Source organism: Penicillium alfredii (assembly GCF_028826965.1).
Source record: "Penicillium alfredii strain IBT 34128 chromosome Unknown utg000009l_segment0_segment0, whole genome shotgun sequence".
NCBI lineage: Eukaryota > Fungi > Ascomycota > Eurotiomycetes > Eurotiales > Aspergillaceae > Penicillium > Penicillium alfredii.
This window is the reverse complement of record NW_026622706.1, coordinates 3314502-3330558: the sequence shown is the minus strand read 5'-3', so window position 1 is coordinate 3330558 and position 16057 is coordinate 3314502. Positions and strand designations below refer to the sequence as shown.

The 16057-nt window shown below is 52.4% G+C and overlaps 5 protein-coding genes across 5 annotated transcripts; 2 read left to right on the top strand and 3 right to left on the bottom strand.

Annotated features, from left to right (window-relative positions):
• Positions 1-736: 736 nt before the first annotated feature.
• On the bottom strand, positions 737-2924 carry NUU61_007165 (putative serine-rich protein; the record flags this gene model as incomplete). The annotated part of the gene is made up of 3 exons (XM_056657690.1): positions 737-775; positions 826-1025; positions 1088-2924. The coding sequence occupies 3 exons, from the start codon at positions 2922-2924 to the stop codon at positions 737-739; spliced, it is 2076 nt and encodes a 691-aa protein (XP_056510490.1).
• A 1311-nt stretch (positions 2925-4235) lies between these two features.
• NUU61_007164 (CAAX prenyl protease RCE1) lies at positions 4236-5452 on the top strand (the record flags this gene model as incomplete). Its single annotated transcript, XM_056657689.1, has 4 exons — positions 4236-4290; positions 4338-4378; positions 4475-4855; positions 4928-5452. 4 exons carry the CDS (start codon positions 4236-4238, stop codon positions 5450-5452), a joined length of 1002 nt encoding a protein of 333 aa, XP_056510489.1.
• Positions 5453-6227: 775 nt separating this feature from the next.
• On the bottom strand, positions 6228-10738 carry NUU61_007163 (Aminoacyl-tRNA synthetase class 1a; the record flags this gene model as incomplete). Its single annotated transcript, XM_056657688.1, has 5 exons — positions 6228-8534; positions 8586-8726; positions 8793-9346; positions 9621-10275; positions 10346-10738. The coding sequence occupies 5 exons, from the start codon at positions 10736-10738 to the stop codon at positions 6228-6230; spliced, it is 4050 nt and encodes a 1349-aa protein (XP_056510488.1).
• Positions 10739-11220: 482 nt separating this feature from the next.
• NUU61_007162 (uncharacterized protein) lies at positions 11221-11511 on the bottom strand (the record flags this gene model as incomplete). The annotated part of the gene is made up of 1 exon (XM_056657687.1): positions 11221-11511. The coding sequence occupies one exon, from the start codon at positions 11509-11511 to the stop codon at positions 11221-11223; it is 291 nt and encodes a 96-aa protein (XP_056510487.1).
• A 2982-nt stretch (positions 11512-14493) lies between these two features.
• On the top strand, positions 14494-15963 carry fdh (formate dehydrogenase (NAD+) FDH1; the record flags this gene model as incomplete). Its single annotated transcript, XM_056657686.1, has 4 exons — positions 14494-14694; positions 14763-14938; positions 14997-15541; positions 15623-15963. The coding sequence occupies 4 exons, from the start codon at positions 14494-14496 to the stop codon at positions 15961-15963; spliced, it is 1263 nt and encodes a 420-aa protein (XP_056510486.1).
• Positions 15964-16057: the final 94 nt, after the last annotated feature.

The window sequence follows — 16057 nt, the reverse complement described above, 5'->3', positions numbered from 1 at the left end:
AGAGTTGTGGTCAATAGGTGCGTTGAGCACTATTCGAGAAAGACTGTCGGGTATTATAAATCAATGAAAGTGGGTGTCAAATGATAAAAGTGATAAGAGTCAAGGACATGGATAAAGCACATGAGTATATCAGACAAGAGAATCAGAGTCAAGAATCGAAATCGAAATCGAAGTATCATCCAGGTGCGAGAAGAGAAGAAAAAGCATATATCCATCCATAATACACGGGCATTGTATGCCGCGAATGCAAGAGGTCACCATCGCCGTTCATGCAACTCTCCATAAGAGGGGGGGGGGGAAAGAAGTGAAGAGAAAGAGAAAAGAGTCAAGGTGTGAAGAAGGCAAAGGCAAGAAAGGGGGAAATTATGTGAGTGCGTCCAGTCGTTCCATACAAATCGTATCGAGAAAATGTTCAGCGAAGGGGAATAAAAGAAGAGGAAAAGTCAAGAGAAGTGGTATCGAGGGGATGGCCTCGAACAAAGAATAGGAAGAAGATCACAGAAAGGAGATGCTGGTCTGCAGTGTTGAGGGAAGAGGAAGGAAAGGTTAGACAAGTAGGGGGTGAAATCAAGAAGTCCCGAAAGAGTGGTCAAAAAGGAATGATCTCCAAGAGGGTGAAGGCAATTCAGCTGCAAGCAAGAGAGGGCCAAGTCGTAAGAGCGTAAGAAAATTGAAAAGAGGGCGAGCTGGGTTGAAGGATCGACAGAGCAGGAAGGAAGCAGGTCCGAAGACAGAATTAAAAACCAGTTGTTGTGCCGATGACAGCCAGGGTGATCTGCAGACCGTTAGAACAAAGCACACGACTCCAAGGACAGGTCTACTCACGATGATGACGATGATCACCACGCCCAGCGAGATCATCCACTGATTGAGTTTCCTCCACCAGCGGGCGTTCTCATACCGCCGCTGCTGCAGATCCAGGACCTGCGCCTCGTACGCCATTTCGATATCGTCCTCTGACTCCATCATCTCAGGCGCCATCTTGGGTTTTGGCGGGAGTGGAAGAAAAGCAGCAATACACCAGGCTGGGAAAAAATGTCAGTAGTCTGCTACCTTCAACTGTGAAGGAGGGAAATTGTCCACATACTGAGAGGGAAAATGAACCCCAAGCAGAAAGAGTACACCTGGATGTTCCGCCGCCCAAAGATTGGCTCGGTCCTGGAATCCAACGAAGGAGCACCCCATCCACTGGGAGAATACTGGATGACACGTCGGTCCTGGTACAGATGCGGCGACCAACTATGGCGCAAGCGGTTGCGAGGAGTACCGACTCGGTCTCCGTCTTCTGGCTCTGGGTCCGGGACCCAGTGGGCGCGCGGATCGCGCGGGTCACTCTCGAGACGTCGCTTAACATACTGGGGGCGCTCGGGAGAGCGCGGACGCTCCGGTGAACGTGGCCGCGGGATGTTGAGAGGCGTTGGCATGAGACCGAAGACACTTGAGTTGCTTGTGCCCGGGCGCGTGGACGATGGTCGACTAGCATCAATCATGGACAGAGCAGAGTTGAGGCCCATGGGATCCCATTGGTAGTAGAGCTTGGCCCATGCTGGGAGGATATTGAAGACGCCGCTCGAGCCGGTGCTAGGGCGCTGGAGACTTCGGGCACTGTCGCTTCGCTTTGATCCCGATGATAGGCTGTGGGGGAACCCGCGCATTGGGAGTTTTGTCAAACTGTCGAGGCGCTCATCGTCATGGTCGTTCACCAGCCATACAGAGGAGGTGGGCTTTGAGTTTAGCACGGCAGCCGATGGACGAGTTGGTTTCGACATCTCGGAATCTGAATGCTCTTCTTGCGGGGAAGATTCGTCCGGAAGCTCGTCGGCAGACCACACAGATGATACTCGTGACAAATGGGGATTCCAACGGCCAGAAGCTGGGCCCGGAGTGAAGTCGCGGTCATAGGACATTGACGTGTCTGCATGAGAGCTTGACGAAGAGGGAGCACGGATGCGCGGGAATTGAATAGGCACACCGCTATCAATGGCAGTCTGAATGTCCCGTACCGAGCGCAGACTGCGTGAGGACGATGTCGCAGACCGGGATCGGCTTGCAGATGGACGTCTAGACGTTGAACGGAAAGAGGCCGTGGACTGATACGGGGGAGTAGACCGGAAAGACTGCGAACGAGAGCTCAAGTGCTCAGAGGAAGCCGTGTGGATCCATGGGGCGGCACCCGCATGTCTGACAACGGTCCCTCGTGAGTTGTAAGATGACAGCGAGTTGGACCGCGGGTCCGAGTCGGAATGAGACGTGCCAGGACGGTGGAAGTGTGTACTGGAGTTGTCCAATGTCACGAAATTGGGGCTTGATGGCACGCCAATGGGTTCGACATTGGGACTAGAATAGCCCAGGACAGACTCCTCCTGGTCATCAGACTTTGGTGATGTGGGCGGCTCGGATACCACAGCTTTAATGGTGGGCGTTGCTGTAGGCAATACAATCATCTCGTCATCTGAATACTCAGGCTCTGAACTTTCGGGTCCATCATCGGGCTTGGCCGATGGGACCTCTGGCAGAGAGGACTTGCTCGACGCTGGGTCATCTTCCCACATTGCGGGGGGCGAATTACCCGTATCGACAGTGGACGAAACATCCCAGCTGTCGCCAATGGAATGATCCAGCACACTGCCGCTCGCGCCATGGCTGAATGACGGCGAGGACCAGGTCGACGTGGACTGACCCGGTGTGCCTGAGTAGCTGAGACCGGTGTCTGAGATGTACTTCTGCTGCCCTTTGCCGGGAATGGGCAGGAGGATCTGCTCCGGTTTGGTTGGGAACGGTGTAGCGGTATACATATCAACATCTTCCTGCTCCTGGACCATGCGCAACGAACGAGTGGGCGACCTCTCATTTGTGTGGGCAGAGCTGCGCTCTCCCAATGCTCTCCGCGTACGCGGCGAAGACGGTCGAACTTGAGAAGACATGGCGAGCCAAAAAAAAAAAACAACTACCGCATAGCCCAGCGACAGGGAATCGAATAAAAACAACGCTCTCCAGAAAAGAAAGAATGAAACCAAATAAATCAACACTGCACACTTTCAACGTGGGGCATAAACAAAGCAAAAGAGTGACGTTAATCCCTAAAGACTGTTTTTTGTTTTCCTAGAAGGGTAGCATGTAAGGAATGTGTGTCTCACCCTGGAGTCGATCGAGATCCCAAGGGTGTGTATTAGACCAAATTTCATCAGGAAACTAAAAAAAAAGAGCGTCAATCGGACCAGTCGTCACAGAATTAAGTCGTTTCAAACATTAAGGAGCGTGAAGAAGCGAAATCAAATCATTAAGGCGTTTCAAAAACGAAAGGTAGCGCAACTGGAAGCACAAAAAAAAGACATGAGACACGAAAAGAGAAGAAAAAAGGGAGCCAAGGGGGGGCGAGGAATTTTGTTGCCCAGCGGTGAAGCGCCAGCAAGGTGAGGCCAGGGCGCCTATCACCCAGGGGGTTATGCAGCCCGTTGACTCGGCTCCACGGGAGACGCGCTGACTTGGTTCGCGTCGAAAGTCACTTGAACATTGCAGTATTCTCCGTCTCTGATGTGTCGTGCAACCCGTAGAGACCTGTCATCTCAAGGATTCAAGCATCCTGCACCCGAGCCCGTTCCCACATCGACCCAGGGTTGTGTGTGTCTGTATGTGTATGTGCTATAATCCGAGGATCCAGGTCCTGCAGTCAGAGTGGACCCCAATGCGTTGTCCCTGGATCCTCATGGATTGAAAGCTGTGTGTCTCATGTCTTTGCCCCCTCTCGAGACAAGACGAATAATTGATTTTTGCCTTTGCTCGTGAAAGATCGGAGAATTTCGTCCACGATTCCCCTCGCATGGCTTAAATGAAGATAGACACAACCCCCAAGGGGGGATGATAGCTCACATTGGCACACGAGTGACGCCCGGTCCACCCGTTCGGGTGTGACTGGGATATTTTTGGAATGACAGTAGCACCGACGTTGATGACAGGATGTTCGGGGGAGGGATGTCAAGGATCCCATCTCTCTCCTCGTCATACGAGATCCTCGATAGTTGCAATGTCGAAAGGAAGAAGAATAGAGAACAATGCACTCAATGCACTCAATACCACCCCGTACCGTCCATGACGGTTAATTACCCGCTGTTTGCGGTGTCCCCTCATAATGGGCTCTGCGCGTATGGTCAGCAACGGTTACCGTCCCCAGTGACTCGAGCCTCCTGAGTGAAATATCCCCCCGCTCCCAGTTGCACCTCTTCGAGAGATCAATCATGGCGCCCGTTGGGCTACTGGCTCGTCTGAGGAGTCTGTACATGAAGCATCAAGGTATGTCTTTTTTGGGTCCTGAGGTTGTTCGTGCTAATATTCGTCAGATGAACCCGCGCTATCGTTGCAGACCCTCATCATCTTCTCCGTATGTAAATTGTCTCTCAATGTGAAAGCGAAGACTAGAAGAAGATGAAAGACGAAAAAAGAACATTAGATAAAATAAGATCTAACCTCTACTCAGGTCGCGCTCACTCTGCTTTATGTGGTCCCATTCTATCTTTCTCCCGACACTCGGCCGTCGCCCAGTCTCAGTCGTGATGCGCCGTCCGTGATTCGGGCGCGCATCCGATCCGTCACCGGGTCCTGTATCATCAGTTCCCTGCTGGTGCTCTGGGTGATCGTCGACAAGGGTCACTCCTCGGTGGCCGCGGCGTTGCGACTGCTGGGCTGGTGGCCGATCGGCCTGGGCGATATTGCCCGAAGCCTGCTCCTGACCATGATTCTCTTCGTGGGGCCCCTCTTTGAGCGAGCAGTTGTCGAAGGTGAATGGAGAACGTGGTTCCGCGGCAGCAAACTCGCCGAGAGCCTCGGGGGGTGGATTGGCTGGAGAAACTATGTGGCCGTAAGTTCGATCATCTTCCTCTGATATTAACAATGTACAATGTACAATATACTAATCCGATGACACCCCCAGGGCCCCGTCACAGAGGAGGTCATTTTTCGCTCGGTCATCGTACCGCTGCATCTCCTGGCGCGCGTGTCCCCCGGCCGCGTCGTGTTCGTGGCGCCGCTGTACTTCGGCATCGCCCACGTCCACCACTTCTACGAGTTCCGGCTCACCCACCCGGACACTTCGATCCTGGCAGCCCTACTGCGCTCGATCCTGCAGTTCGCCTACACCACCGTGTTCGGCTGGTATGCGACTTTCCTCTACCTGCGCACGGGGTCGCTGCCCGCCGTCATTCTCGTTCACAGCTTCTGCAACTGGTGTGGTCTGCCCCGGTTCTGGGGCCGTGTCGATGCCACCGAGTCGGCGGATGCCCTACCGGCTCGTGGCAAGGAGGATCCCGAAACCACCTCCGCCGCTGACGCCCCGGCCAAGCTGGGTATCGGCTGGTCGGTCACTTACTATGCGCTTCTCGTCGCTGGGGCCGTTGGTTTCTCTTTCGCACTGTGGCCTCTGACCGAGTCGTACCATGGGGCGGTGCCGTTCGAGTAACTCCGTGATGATTTTGATCGAACTTCTGGTCGGACTCGATCGGTTCGATCTCATCTTTTTTTTTTTTTTTTTTTTTCCATGCTGGTATCTATTGGGAAAGCTTCATGCCAGCGTGGCTCTCCTGAATTCTTTTCAGTTGTCTTTTTTTTCCGGGCATGTGTTCATATGTGTCATCTTAGACCCGAATCATTTATATAGATACATGAGCTGTGAATATTTCGATTCTTTGAATAAACAGACTGTTGTCTACGAGATAAAAGTATTTACTCTATTCAGTGTACCTTGCTATACCGCCTTCTGGTTGTGGATTTACCGCCTGCTAATACCAGCATCTTGTTGGTCAAATTACAAAAATCCGGCAGAATAACGAGTGCGGTACATCGAGTAAATAAACACTTTCATGAGACTGTAGTCCCTACAAGTAAGAGCTGTCTGATTGCAATAAAATATCCATGGATAATATCTGATATTATTAATTATATTATGTCTCCACTAAACATATCTTAGTAAACATACATCTAACATGGATACCGTTGAAATATATTTTTTGGCTGGACTTGAGTATAATTTATATAATGAGCAAGACTTACGCCATCCCACCATAGTCATCACAACATGCCCAGTACAAGATTGAGAAATTGTACTTAGATTTTGATAAAAAATAATTTGATATAGATTTTTACCCCCACAGGCTGCTAATGTACATATTTTGTCTATCCAGCAGGAGTAGGGTAGGTAGGTTGTTGATTCAAATCCCAGAATCAAAAAACGACATTCACCAACTTACCCCCCTAACCACAATTACCCGCCGCCTTTTCTCCCAGTCATTCTTCTCGCGAAGCCACAGCACACCCTCAGCCGTTTCCAGGACCCGGCTGACAATCCAGTCCTGTTCCTCCTGCGAGGGGCCGGAACTTTTCCCCTGAGAAGAGGTCGTCGGGGTGGGAGACGGCATACGCGGGATAGTAACCGCACAGCGCAGCTTGCCGTTGATTTGCACGGCGACGGTCTGGCCACTGCGAGAGGAGAGCGCCTCGGCTTGGTCGGGGGTTAAAAGGGTGGCGGGCCAGGGGGAGGAGAAGACTGATGGTACAGCGGTGGCGGATTCGGCCTTGGTGATGAGGAGCTCGTGGAGAACCTCCCAGCATTCAGATGCTAGTGCGGGAGCTATCGGAGCGAGAAGACGTAGTAGAGCGGAGACGGACATGTAGAGCGGGCGAGGCGAGGATGGGAGGGTCGAAGATAGGGTGTTGGTGAGTTTGGTTAGGTCGGAGATGACTGTGTTCAGACCATAGGGATTGTTCTCAATGCAGGTGGTGACGGAGGAGATGGTATTGTGGGTGGCCAAGACAGCGTCTGCATCTGAATCGCTCAGGTCCTGTAGCGAAGACACAAGAGAGGCCGCGTGGCCCGTGGACGCGCCGAAATCGCCTTCTGATACCGTGAAAGAGGACTGCACCAGCTTTTGCTGTGCATCCAAAACAACCTTCCAAAGCCGTCCGAACCAGCGCTCTATCCCAACTATCTTGGTTTCGTCCCATTCTAGCACTTCGCTGACTGGCGCGGAGAATAAGATGTGAGCGCGAGTGGCGTCCGCGCCGTACTTGCTGGTGCAGGCAGTAGGGTCTACGCCATTGTGCTTGCTCTTTGACATTTTCTCGAAAGACACATTGGGTGCAACCTGGGTACGCTTGATCAAAGGCTTATCGGGGCGCGACAGGTCCACTTCCGAGGGGTGCAAAAACCGACCCGTCGAGGGCTCGGAGAATGTTTTGCCATGGACCATGCCCTGGGATAGAAGAGTCTTGAACGGTTCCGCAGGCGCGGGGTGATCCCCAGCGTTTGTAGGAGCCGGGAACAGTTCTGACTGAGCAAGAAACTTGTAGATGAACCGAGCGTAGAGGAGATGTAGGATAGCATGCTCGACACCGCCAATGTAGATATCCACGGGCCGTGCCAGAGACGGCGAGAACGGGGCAGCTTGGTTTGCAGCATCCAAAAATCGTAGGTAATACCACGACGAGTCCACAAAGGTATCCATGGTGTCTGTTTCTCGCCTGGCAGATCCTCCGCAACTGGGACAGCTAGTGTGGAGCCACTCTTCGGACGATTCAAGAGGGTTGCCCTTCTTCCCTCGTAACCAATCTCCCTCGATCTTCGGCAACTTAACCGGAAGGTCCTCTGGCGGCACTGGCACAGGGCCACAGTCAGCGCAATGGATGATGGGGATGGGGGCACCCCAGTACCTTTGCCGGCTGATCAACCAGTCTCGCAGACGCCAGCTTTCGACAGATTCGGCTTGCCCAACCTGTTGGAGGTCGGTGACAATCTGCTTTGCGGCCGCCTTGGAGTGCAGACCTTGATATCTCCCGCAGCGCGAGGTAAGAAAGCCCTCTTGGGTAAAAGCTTTCGCGTTGTGGGCAGAGACAACGCTATTAGTTGTTCCATCTTCCCTCTTTTCCATCGGCTCGGACGCAATTACGACGGAGATCGATTCAGGATTCACATTCTCCTTGTAGAACAGCATGTCTCTCGTATCGTGACCGGGAACGCCCATCACGGCCCCCTCGCCATAATCACCGAGGACATAGGGTGCCACAAAGACAGGAAGCTTTCGAGGCAGATGGGGGCAGTCTTTGTCAACTTTTTGCAGTGGATGGGATGCATTGATATCAGTCAGTCGGTAGCCAGCCTTTGAGTCCGATGGAAGCGATGAAGCCTCATCAAGAAATTGTCGTAGTGCGCTGTCTTTCTCGGCAGCTTTCAACACCACCGGGTGGTTCAACGAAAGGGCAATATACTCAACCCCATACAACGTGTCGGGCCGCGTAGTAAAGACATCAACCGTGACCTCCTCGCCTGTCGGTCCATCGATGGACAGAGGAAACCTGATCTTGGCACCTTGGGATTTCCCAAGCCAATTCCGCTGCATCGACAAGACCCGCTCGGGCCAGTCGCCCGCAAGGGAGTCGAGGTCTTTTAGGAGCAATTCTTTGAGCTTTGTGATACGGAAAAACCACTGTTTCAGGTTTAACCGTTCGACCTTTGCCCCGGACCGCCATGAGAATCCATTGGCATCAACCTGTTGAAGAGTCAGGTCCATTCCCACTTGTCATAGGTAATAAACACCCACTTGTTCGTTCGCCAACACGGTCTTGTCGACAGGATCATAATTGACCAGTGCCTCCGCCTGATATGCCAAGCCCTTCTCATACAACTTCAGGAAGATGCGCTGCGTATGTTCGTAGAACTCCGGGGCACAAGTTGCCAATTCCTAAAATGCATTAGCGACATTCAACAAACCCCGGCGCATGGCAGGAAGCCAGTCCAATCAACATACTCGGTCCCAGTCAAATGAAGCAGAAATACTCCGCAGTTGTTCCTTCATCTTTGCAATATTCTCCTTAGTCCAGTCCACCGGGTCGACACCTCGTTCGATCGCAGCGTTTTCCGCAGGCAGTCCGAACGCATCCCACCCCATCGGATGCAAGACATTATGTCCGCGCATCTTATAGAAGCGCGCCAGGACATCGGAGATTGTATAGACTCGAAGATGGCCCATGTGCAGCGTTCCGGACGGGTAAGGGAACATGGACAGGATATAGGACGTGGGTTTGGACTCGGTTTCTTCGTTCGGTGGTGAGCGTGATGTAGTCGCGTTTTCTGTTTGCCATTTTGCTTGCCATTTCTTGTCGAGGGCAGGGAGGTCGAGTCTGCGAGGATTGGAGGCCGTTGTCGCAAGGCGGAGGAACGCGTTCGAAGTGAGAGGTACTGGCCGTACGGCTGGGCGCGCGCATGCCCAGCCGCGTGCAATGGGCTTTAATCGGATGCGTGAGAGAGTCTGCATGATGATTGCAGTCTCATCGTGTCCACCGACAAACTGCGTGGCTCCAACTGGGGTGGTTCGCGCACGAAAAGTTGCCAAAAGTTCCGCGGAGCTCGGGACACTTTTTGGACCCGATGCGGTCTAGCGTCTCGCAGCATTATCATCCGAGGTGTTTCTCTCTTTTGACACAACACAACGCACATCCTTCGGTATAATGTACTATTTTTTTTGCTCTATGTCTAGCACAGCTCTATCATACACTGTCTCTCACATAATATCTCCGGATCTTTCCAGGTAGATATTTCTAGAGTCTCAGAATGTCACCGGTTTTATCAATCCCACCACGGAAATGGTCCTTGACCACTCTGCCCGTGAGGATCGTCTTCTGTACAATGCCCTCCACATGCTTGGGCTCTATTCGACCATACCAGATGCCCTTACCCGCCAGCGGGTGAGGCTCTGACTCTCCCACCGTCATCTTGGGCGGGATATATACAATGACGTTACCGGCATACTTGTGGCCGCCGATGTGGCTAATGAGTCCCACATTGGCATGATCGGGGCCGTCCACCGTGACGGCGTCGCTGCCTGTGGAAGCGAAGCCTCGCGACTGCAGCACGCGCTGAAACTCGGTTTCCAGAACGGGCGCCATCATCCCGCAGCGCATGTCGCGACCCCCATGCCCACAAATCAGAATCGTGGGCGAGTATTTGATGTCCACGACTTCAGTGAACTTCGAGGATAATTCCGGGGAGCGGGTCATGTCCGCTCGTTTGGCCTCGGGGAGAGTAGAGTGCATCTCATGGAGTTTCTCGGGAAGCAGAAAAGCGCGCACAAAGGCAGTCAAGTCTGCAGTCGAGTCTGATGATGATGCAATATCCACCGGTATTGAGGGGATGTATTTGAAGCTGGGGAAAAGGAACGCAGAGGCCGTAGAGGAGGGAGATCTTGCAGCGGGTACAATGGATGAATTCGTAACTAGGATGTTGTTAAAGGGCTAGACGGAAGCAAGAGAATTGGTTAGAAACAGCTCCATGTAACAGCCCTGAGAGAAAATAGGCGCATACGTCGAGGTATGGTCCCCCGCGACCGAGCAGACGCTTCAATCCCCGGACCAGGTTGCCCCAGCCTTGATTCTCGCCGTCATTCTCGATCCGGCTCGTCCAATCTCGCTGTCCCGTGCAGACCAGAAGTTGCTGGGTATACGCCGCCATGGTCCCGTTCAATGCTTGATCATGATCGATCGGTAACCCCTCCGGCATGGCTGGCGTGGACGGACAATCGCAGGTGGACTCGGGACAGGCATCTGTGATGGGAAACGGAGGCGGGATATCGAGTCGCGCACGCAGTCGACTGGGGCGGCATGGCGTGGTGGACAACAGACGAGCGAATCTGGGGCCTTGATGGCCTCTGCTCCAGTCGCGTAGGAGCGAGCGCGCAAGGGCAGATCGCGGGCTCATCAGTGATTGAACCGCGGGGAGCCGGTGCTAGGAAGAAATGAAAGAGATATCAAATAAAAGGAATCCAAGGAAACAACAGAGAGAAGAGAAAAGAAGAGAATCGTCGAGTATCTCCGCGCGCAAACTCCGAGCTCGGGATTAGCAATTCGCTGATTCGCCGCTCTTGGCGTATACCAAGTATACCAAGTACACGCCAGCCTACGAGCAAATATATCTGTCTAGCAAATAATGAACAAAATCAAAGGGAAAACAAACACATCGTCCTGGTAAGTGAGTCTATTCTATTTCCAGGGTGCACCAGCACACAAGAGAATTGCCCATACAAGGCATATATGTACATCCCAAAAAACACAAGCGAATGGCAGCTCCCACGCTGCTCAGAAAAGAGTACATGGGAGCAACATGAAGACCTCATATATCCATGAATCCCTTGAAATCGACCATAAAGACTTGACGAATTCCCACCAAAAGTGTAGGAGTATTTAGTCGCTCTTGCCATTCTTGTAGGTGCCCGAGTGCTGGGCCTTCTTGCACCAGCCTCGGTGCTCGCCATTGTCACCCTCGTGCTCGACGTCACAGATAGGAATGGTGGTCGGGGTGACCGTGGAAGAAGCCTTGCGGGTCGAGGTGTGGGACGGCACACGAGTAGTAGAGTGGTGAGTCGTAGAGGCCGGGCGAACGGTCGAGAGAGTAGGAACGCGGTGGCTGCCGTCCTGGACGGGGACAGCGAGAGCAGAGCCGACGAGGGCCAGGGCGACGAGACCGAACTTCATCTTGATGGGAGGTTGATGTAGCAGAGATGGCTGAGGGTTTAGGGTTGGTAGAAAAGAAGGAGTGGGTTATTGGGCAAGACGTTTTGTTCAAATCTCGGACGAGAGCATTTTTATAGGCGAATATTCCACAGGAAAGAAAAAGAGAGAAATATCTCAGGCGTCGTCACCATCCAAAAGTCTATCAAAATCGTGCGCCACCCGTCTCCACATGGCTGATACACGGATTCTGTCAGGAACCCACCTGCGCCAGAGCCAATGACAGTATATCGACACATTTGGGGATTGGGATCATCTTTTCAAAGAGACTTGAGGAACATTTAAGTTAACAGACCCTGACCCACACTCTCCACCCGACTCACCTGTTACTCGACCATCCACGGATCCGAGTCTGTAGATGAGACACCATCTCCACTTCTCCATGGCGCATTATACTGATTCTGTTGCATTCTAGACCTGATCCTGGCCCTGGGAGTGTACGTGGAGGTGGTCGTGGAGGTCGAGTCGATCGTATATTAAATAATAATTGACGCAGATGGGAGAAGGAAGTGTTGTAGAGGTCAACGTTTTTTGGGTGGTCGATCTCTCTGCTTATCTGCAACACTGCCCTGGCTGTCTTGACTCCATCTACTGGGCCGATGGTTTCATTGGCCTGAATGCCGAGTCCAGAGAACGGCAGAAGCACGGGATGCGATCTCGGAATGCCGTGTTTTAGCCTTAGCCTTCGACATGTACAATCAGACCGATCAAATTCTGACACTGCACTGATCTCTTCGGTCCACAAACCAACCGTGACATGTAGAGGGTTACTACTTTCATAAGGATATTTTCGAGGATGATACGAAGTCTGGCATGGGAGTATTATCACGAATATATCCTCTTCTTTTGGTATAATTTGAGTGATCACGACCTGGTAGTCGTATAGTTGGTAGTTTGCCACAGCGTCATTTTCTGGCCCGCAGGGGTTGGGATCGGCAAACGGGGGAGGTTGGCCCAGAACCTGGATCATTTATTGCAGCATTCTGCCTGGCTTCCAGGTTCCTCAAAGCTTCTTGAATTTCTCCTCCAGATATATATCCCCGTGTCGCCCGGTCGCTTCATGTATTGATATATAGTTGGTAGATGCAGACGCATGGAAATTGCCACCTGTGAGGCAACTCATACCACGCTGAAACGATTCAACTCGACTCATTCGGAACAATCGTAATATCCAGAAGACGCAAGGAGTGGAAAACTTCGAAGTCCATATGGGTGGCTTTCTTGGTAGACTTCACCAATTTCCATGTTGCCCATCCAAAGTCGAGTTGCCGGACTCATAGTTCCTGTGTTCTGCCAGTTCTGCTCAATGAAACATCAGTCATTTTGCTGCTTTGTTATTGGAACCATAGTACGGAACTAAGGCTTGTTCGTTCGGGGCTTCTTTCGATGTCTTTTCCCGAGTTAGGGAAATAACCGGGGATTGCCCTATTGTGTTGTTTGCTGTGAAGGTCATGAAACACCCATTCCTGTCGCAAGGATTTTTGCTCTTGGGAAGACGCCCGCCGCTGAATTAGATTCATGATCGAATAACTGAGCCTCGGGGGAGGGATGAATCACAGTACCCGCAAAAGCGAAACTCGATTTATGCTCAGCAATTTGGCGACATCCTTTCTCAGGCAAATTCGACGCGATCGGACAGTTGGAAACCTGTCGCGTGTGCCAAATCCCAGCATCGAATACGATCGAATAAAATCCCACTTGCCGGTGAAGAGGAGAGTCTAAATCCGGTTATTCATTCCGTGGCGCTGCAATGACCTGACTGCGTATCCGAGTCCTTCCAGAGTGGAGTGCTGCATCTCCAATACACCTCCTCACCCGAGTTCGGCGGGCCACTCTTGGAGCCATTTGGCCGAGATTCGGCCAAAAAGCGGACATCCCTCGGAAAGAGACGAGAAATCTTGACAAGGAGCAACAGCTGGTTTAGTATCCCCAAGGAACCAAAGACATCATCGTGAAACCCTTGGTATTTTCGTTTCCCCAAACTTGCATTTCTCTGCCTTACCCCTCATTATGTCAGCTTCCCCGCTGCGGGGAACATGGCAGCCCACAGCGAGACTCGTCAAGACGCTGGACTAAGGGAAAGTATACCAGATATGTGTGTGTTGTGAGAGTACCTAGGCCCTAAGCTAGTTGAATCCACACTCAGCAGGTCTCGCTGTTCTACCCCTTATACCACGAGGGTGGAGTAGTTTAACTAGATAATGTCGAGATATTGTTTCCCCGCATCTTATTTTCACTCACATTCATGACTCAAGGCCTACTATCTATACACTAAAGGAACGCTAGAGCTATGCGATTGCCCCTGGTACTTCCATAGCTAAGGTTATCCAAGGATGTACTAAATCCGAAGATCCCGGTTCTGGCGCATGAACACGAGCAACGCGTTCCCCCTCGTGCGGAGAAAAAACCACGCTTTGCGAGTGGATGCTCTCCCATCCCAGCTCGTCCGACCGGGTGCTCATTTGTCCTCGTGTGCCGTCTCGCTGCGTCCCGTTTACTAGTGCCCTCTGAGGGGTGTACAGGACTTGGTGGAATTTTTTTTCAGTAAATGTTTTCCCTTTCTTCCTTATGGGTGGCATGTTGCCGCCAAAGAGGGGCTCGGAGGGTATATAAATCAGCTTGGAACTCGTTTCCTGCTTTCCCTTTTTCTTCCTTTCCCATCCAACAATCATCACACTATCCATCCCATCGACTTTATCCACGCTAGGTAAGCCGATCGCGATCTTTCATTTTCTCCGATCTCGCCCAATGTGTCAGTCGCGTGTTCCCCACTTCTCCCCCGCGCGACGCTGTCGCCCTATCAGGATTTCTCCAACACCGCATTGGGTTGACTGACTTCATAGACCTCTGCCATCTTATAAAAGGGAGACACCAACGCCAGTGGTAGCTCTCTTCACTCCTGAAATAATACTCTTTCAAACTTGAAAAAAAAAATCATCCGTCAAAATGGTATTTATCCGTTCCCTTTCCCGTCAATTACGACGCCCTACCGCTCAATTTCTCTCTTCTGCCAATAGCCCTCTGAAACCCGCCGTTGCTCCCAGCACTTTTGCTCGGGCTTCTCCGCTGGCTGGTTCTATTTCGAAAACACGTCCGCTAACTGCTACTGCCAACCTTCAGGGCAAGGTTCTTCTGGTTCTCTACGATGTGAGTTGCTCGCTCTACTAGCAGATGATGAGTTCCATAGAGCTGACCGGGTTCGTCTCTTGTTGCAGGGTGGTGAGCACTCCAAGCAGCAGCCCGCTCTGCTGGGTACTACCGAAAACGAGCTTGGTATTCGAAAGTGGCTCGAGGACCAGGGCCACACCCTGGTGACGACCTCTGACAAGGAGGGTGAGAACTCGACCTTTGACAAGGAGCTTGTCGATGCTGAAGTCATCATCACTACTCCGTTCGTGACCATCATTCAATAATTCTGAAAAACATCACTGCTAATCGTGGCGCTACAGCTTTCACCCCGGCTACCTGAGCGCGGAGCGTCTCGCCAAGGCGAAGAACCTGAAGCTTGCCGTGACTGCCGGTATTGGCTCGGACCACGTTGACCTGAACGCCGCCAACAAGACCAACGGCGGTATCACCGTTGCCGAAGTCACGGGCAGCAATGTCGTGTCGGTTGCCGAGCACGTGGTGATGACCATCCTGACTCTGGTCCGAAACTTCGTCCCTGCCCATGAGATGATCAAGCGCGGCGACTGGGACGTTGCTGAGGTTGCCAAAAATGAATTTGATCTGGAGGGCAAGGTTGTCGGTACCGTTGCCGTGGGCCGCATTGGCGAGCGTGTGCTCCGTCGTCTCAAGCCCTTCGACTGCAAGGAGCTGCTCTACTACGACTACCAGCCCCTCAAGCCTGAGGTCGAGCAGGAGATTGGCTGCCGTCGCGTGGAGAGCCTCGAGGAGATGCTCGCGCAGTGTGACGTTGTCACTATCAACTGCCCACTGCACGAGAAGACTCGCGGCCTGTTCAACAAGGAGCTGATCTCCAAGATGAAGAAGGGTATGTCTTTTTTCTTTTTTCTTGATGCTTACCGGAACATTAGTCAAAAAAACATTGATATACTGACATGCCTTTGCCCAGGCTCATGGCTCGTGAACACCGCCCGTGGTGCTATCGTCGTCAAGGAAGATGTCGCCGAGGCCCTCAAGTCTGGCCACCTCCGCGGCTACGGTGGTGACGTCTGGTTCCCCCAGCCCGCTCCCAAGGACCACCCGCTGCGCTACGCCGAGCACCCCTGGGGCGGCGGCAACGCCATGGTCCCCCACATGTCCGGCACCTCGATCGACGCCCAGGTCCGCTATGCCCAGGGCACCAAGAACATTCTGGACAGCTACTTTTCCGGCCGCGAGGACTACCGCCCCGAGGACCTGATTGTCCACAAGGGTGACTACGTCACCAAGGCCTATGGTCAGCGCAAGTAAAAAAAAAAAAAAAGAACGGGCGCACCTTGCATGATGCAAGATGATGCAGGACAATGCAGCATCTGCCATGTTTTTTTATGCTTAATGCTTTTTG